At 39.8% G+C, this 14,855-nt stretch overlaps 1 protein-coding gene across 1 annotated transcript in view; it reads right to left on the bottom strand.

Annotated features, from left to right (window-relative positions):
* The window catches only part of LOC124614059 (laminin subunit alpha), a 402,758-nt gene that overhangs the window by 227,791 nt on the left and 160,112 nt on the right, over nt 1-14,855 (bottom strand). Inside the window, exons 14-15 of the mRNA XM_047142894.1 lie at nt 461-717; nt 54-332 (exon numbers count right to left, since the gene is read on the bottom strand). Of these exons, the coding sequence (XP_046998850.1) occupies nt 54-332; nt 461-717 (536 nt within the window). The remainder of the gene's footprint in view (nt 1-53; nt 333-460; nt 718-14,855) is intronic.

Here is a 14,855-nt window from a genome sequence, read left to right as displayed (position 1 = left end):
ATAACATATAGTTAAAGGTTTGTAATAGTATTAAAATTGTTTAATTTTATTACCAGTAACAAACTCTTGTCATTCTTAATACTTATTGTCCAGGTACCAGGATTCATAACCATTGGAGATGGGATGCTTCCTGTTGGACCAGATACTGTGACAAATGTTGGCAATCCTGCAGTTGGTTTGAACAGAACCTGAAATGTCTGTTCAATATCGTTAGGGTTATCTGGAGTAATTCTGATGTGACCAAGTATAGAATCTTCATTGTTGTTGATGTATCGCAGTACCATTCGATACAGAGATGACTTTGGTATGTATATAGTGTGTAGAATTTCATCCTGTGAAGCACCAATAGATCATAAATCTGTTAATTATGATTTTTCTCAACTACATTTTGCTTTTAGTAGCTCAAACCCACAAATTAGAAAGAAAAAATTTAACAATGAACAAAAGACTCAAATTTTACCTGCAACAATGAAAAAACTGCGTAGCCTTTCCAAGAGTAACCTGGAAATACTTCTTCATCAAAACCATAGCGAACAGGCGTGTTTGCAGGAGTGCGGCCATCTTCAGCTTCATACTGGTTGTGATATAGTGTGGGAAAATAATAAGTCTTGAGTGGTTCCCTACAGGTGCGACCAGTTACACGTGGTCGGCATGGACACTGACCATTCTCCTTGTCACATGTGTTGTGCACTGAACCTCCAATATCACATCCACAATCTGCAAGTCCAAACACAATTTAAACTTACGTTTCATATGCAATATTAATACTAAACCTGATTACCAGGTAATATAATTCCTGTACATGAAGCATCACTATTTCTTCAATAACAGTTATTCTCTGAGTAGCATGTAATGCCAGAGTTGCGTTGATGACCTTTCCCTCAAATTTTCTCCCTATATTTCTAGAGTAAATCAAGTCAGTTAGTGACATGTTCAACTTCCTGATTCAATGACAGAGTTTCAACGGCTAAACAAACAAATAATTTTATGATGCTGCACTCTACTACGTAGGCCTACATGCAGACTGAGCCCTTGCTATTAATTATTAAAACACAATGAAAATTCTAACACAAAGATTACAATTATAACAATCTGGTATCATTTTGTCATATACAAATCACACTGGTACACTTACTACTATGGCTACATGTTAAAGAACATCTGCACATGTCAATTTCTATACCTCTACTCCTGGATAAAAGTACTTTTAATTCACATTTATCAGAAATCCACAGCTTTCACCAGACATTATGTCAGGGATGAGAACGCATGTTCTTCAGGTGACTTCTGCATATAGACCAGATAGTGTTCAGACTTATCACTACTGATTTTTTTATCTTAAGTGAACTCAGAATGTCTTACTACACAATTAGCCTTCAGCACAGCCAACAATATTTTTCACACCCAGTTTATGTGTAAATCACGGAAGTAATTTCAATACCTTACACACATTACACTAGCAGTAGTTTCTGTCATCATCAGCACCCTTCAAAATACATATAATTCATTCTAAAGGTGGAAGATCATCAGTGGGATCAAATATAGGTTCCTCTGTAGATAAATAGTTGCAGAAACAAATTAACTTTTGAAAAATTTGCCCATACTTTACCAAAATCTCATTTCTAAAAAATGTGTACCGCATAAGTTAAATACATCCATTTAGTTGTTACTTTCTGTTTCAGTAATCAACAATACCAAGCTTTCACACAGCCCATTTTAAGGAAGTGAATTTCATTTCAGTCACAATTTTTTAATGTCTGTTTAATATCACTCTAGTTCATTTTTTATTTATTTTTGAAGTTGTTTTTGTTCAAGGAGCAAAACTTTTTCTAATAGTGTTTTCAATACAGCTTAAATTTTTTATTACAATTTTCTTATAAGCAATATTTTGATCTTAGGTATTGCCAATCAGTTCTTAGTTTTGTTCGATCCTGAGTAAACAAGTGATGTAGGAGTACATTAAAATAGAATGAAATGTATTATCTACAGAAAGAGAGGGAAAGAAAGCACGTAAAGACTTTGACTTCCAGGGAGGCAATGAGAGTTTCTCTGGAAGAGGGTGAAGAAGGAATGTTGATGAATTTTACATATTTGGCGTCATTTAACAACTGAAGCCTTTGTTTTTGTATTCAGTGGTTGGCAGTATGTATGGGTCTCGTTCCCGTCAAGCAGTGGTGTCCACTGAGTCGTATTTAATAACACTTGTGTTTTCCTCAAGTGTGCATATGTTCATTTTCTACTTAACTCAGCAGTCTATGGGTCTAGGTGCACGTTAAAAGTACACTTGCAGAAAAATAACAACAAACTCTGTACTATAGGTTTTTAAAGTTATCTCCAAGAAGTTGATTTCTCTGAAGTTATTGATCCCATACAACGAATGATGAATTCAACATGAATTACCAACAGTGGACTTCTGGAAGGCAAAATGAACTGAAATACTCAAAAATAGAAAAAAGTATTTGTCTGCAGGGTATTTCTCGTACAGTTGATGTTTTGGAAGACAGGTCAGTGAAACCTAATATACTTTTAGAAAGTGCAACCACTGAACAAAGGATGATCCAGCAATGTTAAATAAAGCACACAGTAATGCTTAACTTGTTTTAACTATAAATGTGTCAGAAGAAAGTTTGCAGAAAATAATGTGTCTGAATATAGCTTATGAAGTGTGGACAGAATTGCACAAAATATTTTATGTTGTCTCTGAAGGCAAAGTTTACAACCTTTGTTTGCAGTTCTTTAGTTACAAAAAGGCTTCTGGAGATGATACTGTGACTTATATTTCAAAACTGAAAAATCTTTGGAATGAATTGAAGTGGGAATGGGTACAGATATTGTAAATAATCAAGAAATGCTTGCTTTGTTTTTGGTTTGTAAAATATTAGGTGCACTACCAGAAGCCTGTTCTTCAAACAGATCTAGTTGGATAAATCAACTGTGTGCATACGAAGAAGTTTTGAGGACAAAGATGGATGAATTTAGTAAACAAGAAGCCCTCATTATAGATTCATCAGGGTAATCATCTCAGGAATCCAATCCAATGGGAAGAAGAAAAAGACATTAATTTGCAATAACTGTAAGAAACCCAACCATACAATTAAAGAGTGCGCAAAGTGGGCAGCTGTTGTCAAACTACTGAAACAAAATACCACAGATACAAACATCATACTTCTAGCTGTTACATCCTCTGTGATGAACTCTGAATGCAGAAATGATGACTGGTACATAGACAATGGTACAAGTCATGTTGCAAATGGTGGAAACTGTTTCAACACTTTTCAGCTTTTTTCAACAAAACACTCAGTAATCACAGCAAATGGTGACAATACTGAAGCAATCAAAACAAGCTCAATAGACATTGAAGCATCAGTTGAAGCAAAATGGCACAGAATTACTTTGGTAGAAGTATGGCTCGTACCTCTCAGTAACAAGAATCTTTCTCTCTCCTTCCACTACAGGATAAACATATAGAAAATAAATTCACATTAACTTCAGAAATTTGAAATCTGAGGATTGATCAGGTCATTAGATTGGTGGATGTTTTTTATCACTTTGGAGGACTTTCTAAACTGGATGTGAGAAATGAGGAACCTCACTACCTCAGTGAATCACAGCTGAAGATCCAGAGAAACTAGTACACCTGCCTAATATTGTGTAGGGCTTCCATGAGCACACAGAAGTGCTGCAACATGATGTGGCATGGACACGAATAATGTCTGAAGTAGTGTTGGAGGGAACTGACACCATGAATCCTGCAGAGCTGTTCATAAATTCATAAAGTGTACAAGGGAGTGGAGATCTCTTCTGAACAGCACACTGCAAGGCATCCCAGATACGATCAATAATGCTCATGTCTGGGGAATTTGGTGGCCAGCCCAAGTGTTTAAATTAAGAAGAGTGTTCCTGGAGCAATTCTGGACATGTGGGGTGTTGCACTGTCCTGCTGGAGTTGCCCAAGTCTGGTGGAATGCACAATGGACATGAATGGATGCACGTGATCAGACAGGATGCTTACATAGGTGTCACCTGTCAGAGTTGTATCTAGACATATCAGGGGGCACTCCAAGTGCACACGCCCCACACCATTACAGAGTCTCCACCTGCTGACAAGTAGGGTCCAAGGACTCATGAGGCTGTCCCCGTACCCATACATGTCCATCCGGTTGATACAATTTGAAACAAGATTCGCCTGACCAGGCAACATGCTTCCAGTTATCAACAATCCAATGTTGGTGCTGACAGGCCCAGGCAAGGCATAAAGCTTTGTGTCTTGCAGTCATCAAGGGTACATAAGTGGACCTTCAGCTACAAAAGCCCATATCGATGACATTTCGTTGAATGACTTGCATTCTGACATTTGTTGATGGCCCAGCATTGAAATCTGCATCAACTTGCGGAAGGATTGTTCTTCTGTCATGTTGAATGATTCTCTTCAGTCATCTTTGGTCCTGTTCTTGCAGTATCTTTTTTCGGCTGCAGAGATGTCAGAATGTTTTATCAGATTCATGATATTCACAGTGCACTTGTGAAATGGTCATATGAGAAAATCCCCACTTCATCGCTACCTCGGAGATGCTGTGTCTCATTGCTCATGCACCAACTATAACATCACATTCAAACTCTCTTAAATGTTGATAATCTGCCATTGTAGTAGCAGTTGCTTATCTAACAACTGCAACAGACACTTGTTGTCTTATATAGGCATTGCTGATCACAGCACCATATTCTGCCTGTTTACATATCTCTCTACTTGAATACGCATGCCTATACCAGTTTCTTTGGTGCTTCAGTGTAAATGTCACTAGCAGAGGCAATCTTTTGTTGGTTTATCATGAAAGATTTGGTCATCAGATAGAGCACCATTTGAAGTCCATACTTAGCAGTGAGCTAAATATCAAGGTGAAAATGGATAGTGAACTGTGTGAAGGCTATATTTATAGCAAGGCTCATTGTTTGCCATTTGGCATCAGGACATTACATGATTCTGTGTCAGGGTATCAGTATTTTGTATGTTCAAAAGATGATTATACGAAGTTTTGGGCAAAATATTTCTTCAAAGAAAAAGCTAGAGTTGCAGAAAAGATGTCAGCTCGTAACTGAAGCAAAAACTGCTGGACATACCATTAAGGAACTTCTGAATGACAATGGAAAAGAATTTGACAACAAACAAATAAAGGACATTCTTCAGAAAAAAGGTATAATTCAGCACCTTACAATGCCATACTCTCCGAAACAGAATGTATGCTGTGAAAGAGAGAACCATATGATTATGGGAACAGCCACAACCATAATCCATGCAACTGGAAATATTCCACAAAAGCTTTGGGCAGACGTAGTGAACACTGTAGCCTGTATCCTGAACTAAACAGGGCCTTCCAGTATTCCAGGAGCAACTTCATATGAACTAGCATATAGTAAGAAGCTAAGACTGAACAATTGCAGGTGACAGGCTCCACCTGCTACATTCATATTCCTAAACAACAGAGAAGCAGTAAAAGGAATTCTTGTTGAGTATGATCACGATGAAGGTTACAGAGTTTATTATGAAGAGGAGTGCAAACTCATTAGATCACAAAACATCATCTTTGAGCAGAAGCCACTGAAGAGCAAGAAAGGTTCAATTTTTCCAATGAATGTTTTTAATCATTAGGATCTAACATCTCAGTCTGAGGACCTGTCTGTTTTTGACAGTGAGAGTCATGAGAATGACCATTTCTTGAATGTAGATGAAACCCTCAGGAGGAAGATACAACTGAAGAACTCTCAGAGCTCCACAAAAATTTAGTAAATATGTGAGACATCTCTCAGCATTTTTGCAGGAACCAGAAACATGCAGTGAAGCCATGAAGTCTGCTCAGAAGGATATCTGGAAGAAAGCCATGAACTGTGCAATAACATCTCTTCAGGAAAATAAAACATATGACCTAGTTGAACTACCACATGGGAAGAGAGCCATTCCCAACAGATGTGTATGCAAGGTAAAAACAAATGCTGATCACTAGTCAAATTCAAGACAAGGTTGGTGATTAAGAGATATTCACAGTGGAGTGAACATTTAGTCCTGTAACAAGAATGTCTACCATTCGAGTACACTCAGTGTTGCCGCAAGTGGGAGCATGATACTTGTAGAAACTGATGTTTCAGCTGCTTTTCTTGGGATGATTTGAAAACAATCTTATACATGCAACAGTCTGAAGGATGTGATTGTGGTCTGGAAGATTATCTTGCTTGATGAAAAATATATAAAGACTGAAGCAGGTTCATCGTTAAGAGAATCAGAATTTCAGAAATCATCAAATTAAAGTGGGTTTCCAGAGGAGTGAGCTGTTCATTGTCTTTTCAGGAGGTAGAAAGGCTGCAAGAAAATATTTTTGTGCTTTATTGACTGGACTGCAGCTCAAACTGAACAGGAACTTCAAGAACTTGTCAGTGATTTAAGAGACGAACTCAACATTAATTCAAAGTCTGCATCATTTTTCTTAGGTCTGGAATGTAACAAACAAAAAGATGGATCTGTACATGTAACTTAAATTCATTACACTGAGAAGACATCAGATCACTTCAACCTGAGGAACTGTAAGGCTGTGACTACTCCTGTTATAAATAACAACCATACAGAAGAAAGTCCTCACAACTCTCAATTTTCATATAGGCAAGCTCTTTGAGCACTAATGATACTGATGTGTGGGACACATCCTGATATTGCATATCCTGTCAGTGTCATATCAAGAATCCTGAAAAGTCAAAAAGCATGATGTGTACCTGAGAGCCGTAACAAATTAAACATTTTTACAAAAACTGAACTAAAAAGGAGTTTTTAGAGTGCTATAGTGATGCTGATCATGGCGATGATCGTGCCTCAGGATGCTCAACATTAGTTGTTTTTTGTCTGTATTCTGGGGGCACCTATCTACTGAATTAGTCAATCATGTGTTTCCATATCAAAAACTGTGTCTGAGAGTGGCTGCCACCGAAGCTGCTCAAGGAGCTGTACAGATCAGGAACCTTTTGACATAACTGGGCCAGTTGAAATCAACACCAAATTTGCAGAGTGCAACAAAGCTACTATCCAGCTTGCCCAGAAACCTGAGTTTCATTGAAGCATGAAACATATTCATATAGAGCATTTCTTTGTTTGTGAATTAGTCAGTGTTGGTGAAATCACTATTTCAGAAGTAGACTCTCAAGAACAGCTTGCTGATGTACTGCCAACACCACTGTTTCCCAATAAATTTCAGTATTTGTGCAATATTTTTGGAATTTGATAGTTATTAAATATGTGAGTGCAATGTTATTTAATAACAGACTCCTATCTTTTTGTATTCAGTGGTTGGCAGCATGTATGTGATTAGTCCCTGTGAAGTGATGGTGTGCATTGCGTTGTATACAATAAAGCATTTGTTTTCTTCAAGTGTGCAAATGTTTGTTTGACATGATGATGTGGGCATGAGAAAGGTTTTTGCTAAAGTGGGACCAAGAATCCTCACAAATGAGCAAAAGCAACATCGAGTGGACTGCTGTCCTGATATTCTTGAAAACGTTCAAAATGACTCTGATTACCTCAGCAAAAGTAATACTGGATATTCCAGTATGATCCAGAGACTAAGTGACAAATCAAGCATTGGAAGGGCTCTCAATCCCCTAGGAAGAAGAAAGTGTGCATGAGCAAATCAAAATTCAAAGCAATGATGATTGTTTCCTTCAATATCCGAGGGGTTATCTACACTGATTGGGTGCCTGAAGGTCAGACTGTCAATCATGCTTATTATGTAACTGTTATAAAGACCTTCCGTGAACGAGTGTGATGAAGGAGACCAGATCTGTGTAAGAATCACTCATAGATTCTTTGTCAGGAAAATGTGCAGTTCCACAACACAATGTCTGTGAAAAGGGGTTTTGGCAAAAACACAACAGTCCAGTGATGGAACATCTACTATATTTGCCTGATGTAGCAACATGAGTCATTTTACTGCCTAAAAGTTTAATTGCTAACAAAAAAAAAAAAAAAAAAAAAAAAAAAAAAAAAAAAAAAAAAAAAAAAAAAAATTTTACAAATGAACTTACATCTTTTATCTATTTTTCTGCACAGTCACAAATGTTCTCAAGACATTTCTCCCATCATGCTAACAGTTTCAGTACATCCTGTTCATAGAAGACTATTTAGTCTGAGTAGAGCTATCTGCAGACTGATGATTTCACTTCTGCATCTGTCGCAAAATGTTGGCCAGCCAGGAATTACGGTCCAAACAGATTAAAATCTGACAGTGCAAGGTCTAGACTATGTGGCAGATGCTGGATCACCTTCCACCCAAATTTACCAATTTTCTCACAAACAGATGCAGCAACATGGAGGTGAGCATTGTCATGAAGAAGTCTGACACTGCCAGCTTTAATGTTGTGGTGTTTGTCAAGAATGGACAACAACTTAAACAAAGTTTTAATGTAGACAGTAGCATTCACAGCAGTCCCATGTTCAGAAAAATCCACTAATAACACACCATCCATACCTCATATCACAGAACACTGTCAAAAACACTTTCCTAGCAGATTGAGTCACTTTGAATTTTTTTCATACTGGGGAACCAGTATATTTCCATTCCATAGAGGCCTGCTTGGTTTTGGGCAAGTAGCGGTACACACACGACTCATCATCAGTAATGATTCCTATCAGAAAGTCATGCTCTTCCATGGCATAATGTGTTAAGTAATCCAAGCCTGTCCTCATTCACTGGCCCTTGTGGTTGTCCATCAGATTCTTAGACAGCCAACAAGTACTAACTTTACGAAATATCAATGTGTCGTGAACAACATCTTACACAGCACACAAGAAATATTGAACTGCTGCAGTAAGATTCACAGTTGCAAACACCAGTCATTCAAAATTGCTAACTCAATGACTTCGATATTCTGTTAGGTTGCAGCTGTTACCATCTGTCTAGAGCATGGCGAATTACTATGGTTTATGTGGCCTGCTTCGAAGACTGCACACCACCTGGAGACACTGCCCAGTCCATACAGTCATCCCCTTACATACCATGCATGTCCCTATGAATTTCATTTGGTTTCTGCCCTTTGGTCCACAAATATCAAACTACACTCACTGCTCTTCACAAGTTGATGACAGTAACAAGTGTACCATGTTTGTTTCAGAGTTCAGGCTTCTGTTGCTAGAGCTGCACATAAAAACAAAATACCCTCTGTAGCTCAAACTGTATCTCCATGAAATTTCAGCATACTAGCTGCAATAGCAGATGAGAAAAAATTATTCTCCATTACTTTCTGACTCTGTCTCGTACCTTTTTTTACCTGGCCAACACTTTAAAAAAAACTGTTGTCTGGACATACAATAACAATCACATTAATCATACATTTTTTGATTTATTTATTTATTCAAGTATCAGTGGTACCAAGAGACCCAATGCTACTTAATCATGGGCTAAGACAGTACATGGTTTACATAGTTTTAGAAAATTTATAAACAACAGAATTAAAGATCAGGGGTACAGCCATGGGAACCAGGATGGCTCCTTCCTATGCCAATCTTTTCAAGAGTCACTTGGAGGGCACTTTCCTGGTATCAATAAGTCTTCAGCCCCTGGTTTGGTTTAGATACATTGATGACATCTTTACCATATGAACTCACGGTGAGGCTGACTTGCTAAAATTTCTGGAATCTCTGAATAGCTTCTCCTAATTAAATTTCACATGGTTCTATTCTGAATCCCACGCCACTTTCCTTGATGTTTTTCTCTTCCCCAATGAAGGCCAGCTACACACCTAACAACAAGCAACAGTACTTACATTTTGACAGTTGCCATCATTTCCATGTCAAACGTTCCCTCCAATACAGCCTTGGCATCTGAGGCAAACATATTTGTTCCATCACATCCAATCCTGGTACTGCTGATCCCTCCAAAAAACAACTTCAGCACACACACTGGTGACTCAGTATTATCATGGTCTGGAACATGTTAATCATATACTTTGACAGGACCATGACTTCCTAAAATCATGCCCTGTCTGAAATTTTGCTCACCACACCTAGAATAGTTTTCTATCGTCCTCCCAATCTCCACAATATTCTTGTCAGACTCTATGCTCCTTCTGCAGTCATCTCCCTACCCTATGGCTCCTACTCCTGTGACCATCCCACACTGCAAGACTTGCCCTGTGCACACTCATACCACCACCTATAGCAGCTCCGTAACTGGCAAAACATATACTATTGAAGGGAGAGCCACCTGTGAAACAACACACATTATATACCATCTGTTATGTAAACACTGTTTGGCCTTCTACATCGCCATGACTACCACCAAATTATCAGTTGGGATGAATGGACATAGGCAGAGGGTGTATACTGGCAACTTGCAATATCCTGTCACAAAGCATTCTCTGCAACATGACAATCATGACCTCAATGCCTGTTTCCCCCACATGTGCCATCTGGATTCTTCCCCCAGACACAGGTTTCTCAAAACTCTGCAGGTGGTAACTAGCATTACAACATGTCCTTTGTTCTCACCACCTGCCTGGCCTTAATATATGTTAATTTCTTCCATCTCAGCATTTCTTCACAGTAACTATTCTTTGTTTCATTCTGTTTTACTTTTCTACATCTTTCACACACACACACACACACACACACACACACACACACACACACACACTCCCCCAAAGTCACCACTGTTTACGTACAACGTGGTTAGTTTTCTAACCTCAATAACTCATGTATGACATTTAAGGAATAATGTCTGTCTGAATATTACCCTGTTTTCCACCATTAAGTTCTCAGGTTTTCAAATCTTGTCCAATGCAGTCCCCAATAATCAGCCTTTCACTCTCATCCCATGCGGTAAGTCTACCCTGACCTGTAGTTCTGGGTGACTTCCCCTAAATCTACCCCTTTTCCTAGACCTAACCTCTCCTCTCCTTTTCCTTCACTCCCCCTCTTCCCTCCCCTTCAACACTTCTGCCTGAAGAAGGAGCCACTGGCTCCGAAAGTTGTCAATTACAACCGTCTTTTATGTGTGTGTTCTGCCGCTGCTTGGTGAGTAGATTCATTATCTATCCAGTTAAATTATTCTGTCAACAATTGATTGTTTTCATTGTTAAATTAAGTACAAAGCCTGACTGATACACACACACACACACACACACACACCCATTTTATTGCTGTCATCCATTAGGCTGCAATAATAGCTCACAGCAAGAAAACAGTTACCTTTCATACAAGTGAGCACCAGATTGCTGAACTGTTGAAATACTGTCTTTGTTAAACTTTGGGAAGACAATCTCCACCATGCCAAACACATGAAATGCATTATTGGTATCTTTCTTAATTCATCTTTGTTGTAATTTAAGCGCTTACAGCAAAAAATATTCCATTGCTAATTCAGTGAAAACATAATGTTAAGAAGTACACTACTCACTATCTCGATACCACTAAAAGCTAGTCGGTGGGCTATTAAAGCCAGGCAGAATGAAGAAATTACTGAAGCAGACACATTTCACATTTTCAGGGCTGAATGGTCCCGAGAGGCAAGAGTACCGTATTTACCCAAGTATAAGCCATTCCCGGTTTTAAGACGACCCCCATTTTTTCAAGAGGCTTCTTGAAAAAAATTTGTTTTTAACATAATCTGAGTAAACAAAATAACAAACTGTTTTATTGACATAATGTATCTGCCTGAAAAGTTAACATTACACCTGTTCTAAATTTATGCCAATAATTGTTTGTCTACATTTTGATAATACAAAGAGAAATAAAACAAACCAAAAGAAATAACTTACATTAATTTGCAGACCATTTTCTTTTCCACGTTTTTCACTTACTGACCCTGATATCTGTGGTATCACTATTTTTAATCATCATCATCATAGTAGAACAACTGTGAAATTTACATCTTTGTTGTCATACATTTTTGGCAGTTTCTTCCTAATATGATGTGATTTATGTGGTTGTGGTTACTGTGGGACCAGCTATTTTTATGCAAATGTATATGGATTTCTCTTCTATACTGACATGAGAATATCACAATGCCTCTTGCTTCCAAACGTATCATCTGCCTGCCACTCTCTCAATGGCTGTGCAGAACCAGCAGCTAACACATCCCCTTTTGTTCCCGTCATGTCCCTGTGAGTGTCAACAACATTGCAGCATGAGATACATAAGTATGCCAACCAGCCCTTATTTAGACTTTTACCTGCAGAAATGAATACTATTTTTAAGTATATGTCCAGTTTTAAAGTCAATTCAATTCCGACTACAAATGAATTCAGCCAAACTTTACTTTAAAAGTGGCAGATGTTCCTAAAATGTCAAAGGATACAGTATAGGCTTCAATGGTTGGCAACATGACATAAGTTGTCGCCCACTTGCTACTCCCCTCCCTGCACACATCTAGTTCTCAGCCAAGCTGGTATCACAGTTCCCCCTCCAACCCTTCCACAGCACTGTGCTTGAGCAACTATGAAACACGGACTGCAATATCTTCTAGTGTGCAAGTCATGTGTAACAACAGGAACAAATAGATAAACAAAAGATCACAATCATGGCTCAGTCCAATTCACCAACTTCACTCATCCCGTTATCTATTGATGTCTGTTGGTACTATCTCCACAACGTGTCTTGCCGCTGAAATTTATTCTCGTGACAACAATTACAGTTTAATATGATTTATCTCATTCTGGATTAATTTTCAGTCTTGTTTCACCTGAATGTCACCATCATGTTCTAAATCTGATTAAAAGCCAGTAATGTTTTTATCCGGTATTCTAATATGTGAACAGCGACCGAATTTCTCATTTGCAACCCACTTAGTAAATTACAGTCTCTCATACTCAAATAAAATATTGATCTTCTCTCATACTTAAATAAAATATTGATCTGGATTCAGAATTAAGTAAGGTTGTTTCAAGGGCAACATTTTTGCTTTTGAATGTTGTCTTTACTTAAAAAGGAGAATTAGTGTTTGTACACAGTGTCCATGCGTGTAGGAGAACTTTTATCACAAATCTGTTCAAATACAACAAGAGTTTGTAAGATGACAGAATTTATTGCTATTTCCTCCTTGTTTCACAAATTGTCAAATTTTAAGCAGAGCAACAGATTTTGTTGTGTCTAGTTCACAGTTTCTTGCGTATCCCTTGCACTAGACCATGCAAGCCAAATGTCATGTTATTGTTCAAGCAACAAAAATAATGTATCAAGCGTTTCAAGCATATAGGGAAATCTGGAACCTGTTTGTATGTACACTCCTGGAAATGGAAAAAAGAACACATTGACACCGGTGTGTCAGACCCACCATACTTGCTCCGGACACTGCGAGAGGGCTGTACAAGCAATGATCACACGCACGGCACAGCGGACACACCAGGAACCGCGGTGTTGGCCGTCGAATGGCGCTAGCTGCGCAGCATTTGTGCACCGCCGCCGTCAGTGTTAGCCAGTTTGCCGTGGCATACGGAGCTCCATCGCAGTCATTAACACTGGTAGCATGCCGCGACAGCGTGGACGTGAACCGTATGTGCAGTTGACGGACTTTGAGCGAGGGCGTATAGTGGGCATGTGGGAGGCCGGGTGGACGTACCGCCGAATTGCTCAACACGTGGGGTGTGAGGTCTCCACAGTACATCGATGTTGTCGCCAGTGGTCAGCGGAAGGTGCACGTGCCCGTCGACCTGGGACCGGACCGCAGCGACGCACGGATGCACGCCAAGACCGTAGGATCCTACGCAGTGCCGTAGGGGACCGCACCGCCACTTCCCAGCAAATTAGGGACACTGTTGCTCCAGGGGTATCGGCGAGGATCATTCGCAACCGTCTCCATGAAGCTGGGCTACGGTCCCGCACACTGTTAGGCCGTCTTCCGCTCATGCCCCAACATCGTGCAGCCCGCCTCCAGTGGTGTCGCGACAGGCGTGAATGGAGGGACGAATGGAGACGTGTCGTCTTCAGTGATGAGAGTCGCTTCTGCCTTGGTGCCAATGATGGTCGTATGCGTGTTTGGCGCCGTGCAGGTGAGCGCCACAATCAGGACTGCATACGACCGAGGCACACAGGGCCAACACCCGGCATCATGGTGTGGGGAGCGATCTCCTACACTGGCCGTACACCACTGGTGATCGTCGAGGGGACACTGAATAGTGCACGGTACACCCAAACCGTCATCGAACCCATCGTTCTACCATTCCTAGACCGGCAAGGGAACTTGCTGTTCCAACAGGACAATGCACGTCCGCATGTATCCCGTGCCACCCAACGTGCTCTAGAAGGTGTAAGTCAACTACCCTGGCCAGCAAGATCTCCGGATCTGTCCCCCATTGAGCATGTTTGGGACTGGATGAAGCGTCGTCTCACGCGGTCTGCATGTCCAGCACGAATGCTGGTCCAACTGAGGTGCCAGGTGGAAATGGCATGGCAAGCCGTTCCACAGGACTACATCCAGCATTTCTACGATCGTCTCCACGGGAGAATAGCAGCCTGCATTGCTGCGAAAGGTGGATATACACTGTACTAGTGCCGACATTGTGCATGCTCTGTTGCCTGTGTCTATGTGCCTGTGGTTCTGTCAGTGTGATCATGTGATGTATCTGACCCCAGGAATGTGTCAATAAAGTTTCCCCTTCCTGGGACAATGAATTCACGGTGTTCTTGTTTCAATTTCCAGGAGTGTATATTCACCCAGCCCTGCCCTTCCAAATTCATCAAAATAAACCTGCACATGACCTATATAGCCAAAGCTTCATCTGTAAGAGTAAGGCAGCCCATATATACTCAATTAAACAACATAAACATATTAACCTCAGCAGCAATAATTTCATCTGCAAATGTAAGACAATCCTGTAGCTTTCAA

Source organism: Schistocerca americana, chromosome 4, assembly GCF_021461395.2.
Source record: "Schistocerca americana isolate TAMUIC-IGC-003095 chromosome 4, iqSchAmer2.1, whole genome shotgun sequence".
NCBI lineage: Eukaryota > Metazoa > Arthropoda > Insecta > Orthoptera > Acrididae > Schistocerca > Schistocerca americana.
This window is presented reverse-complemented; position numbering and strand designations above follow the sequence as displayed.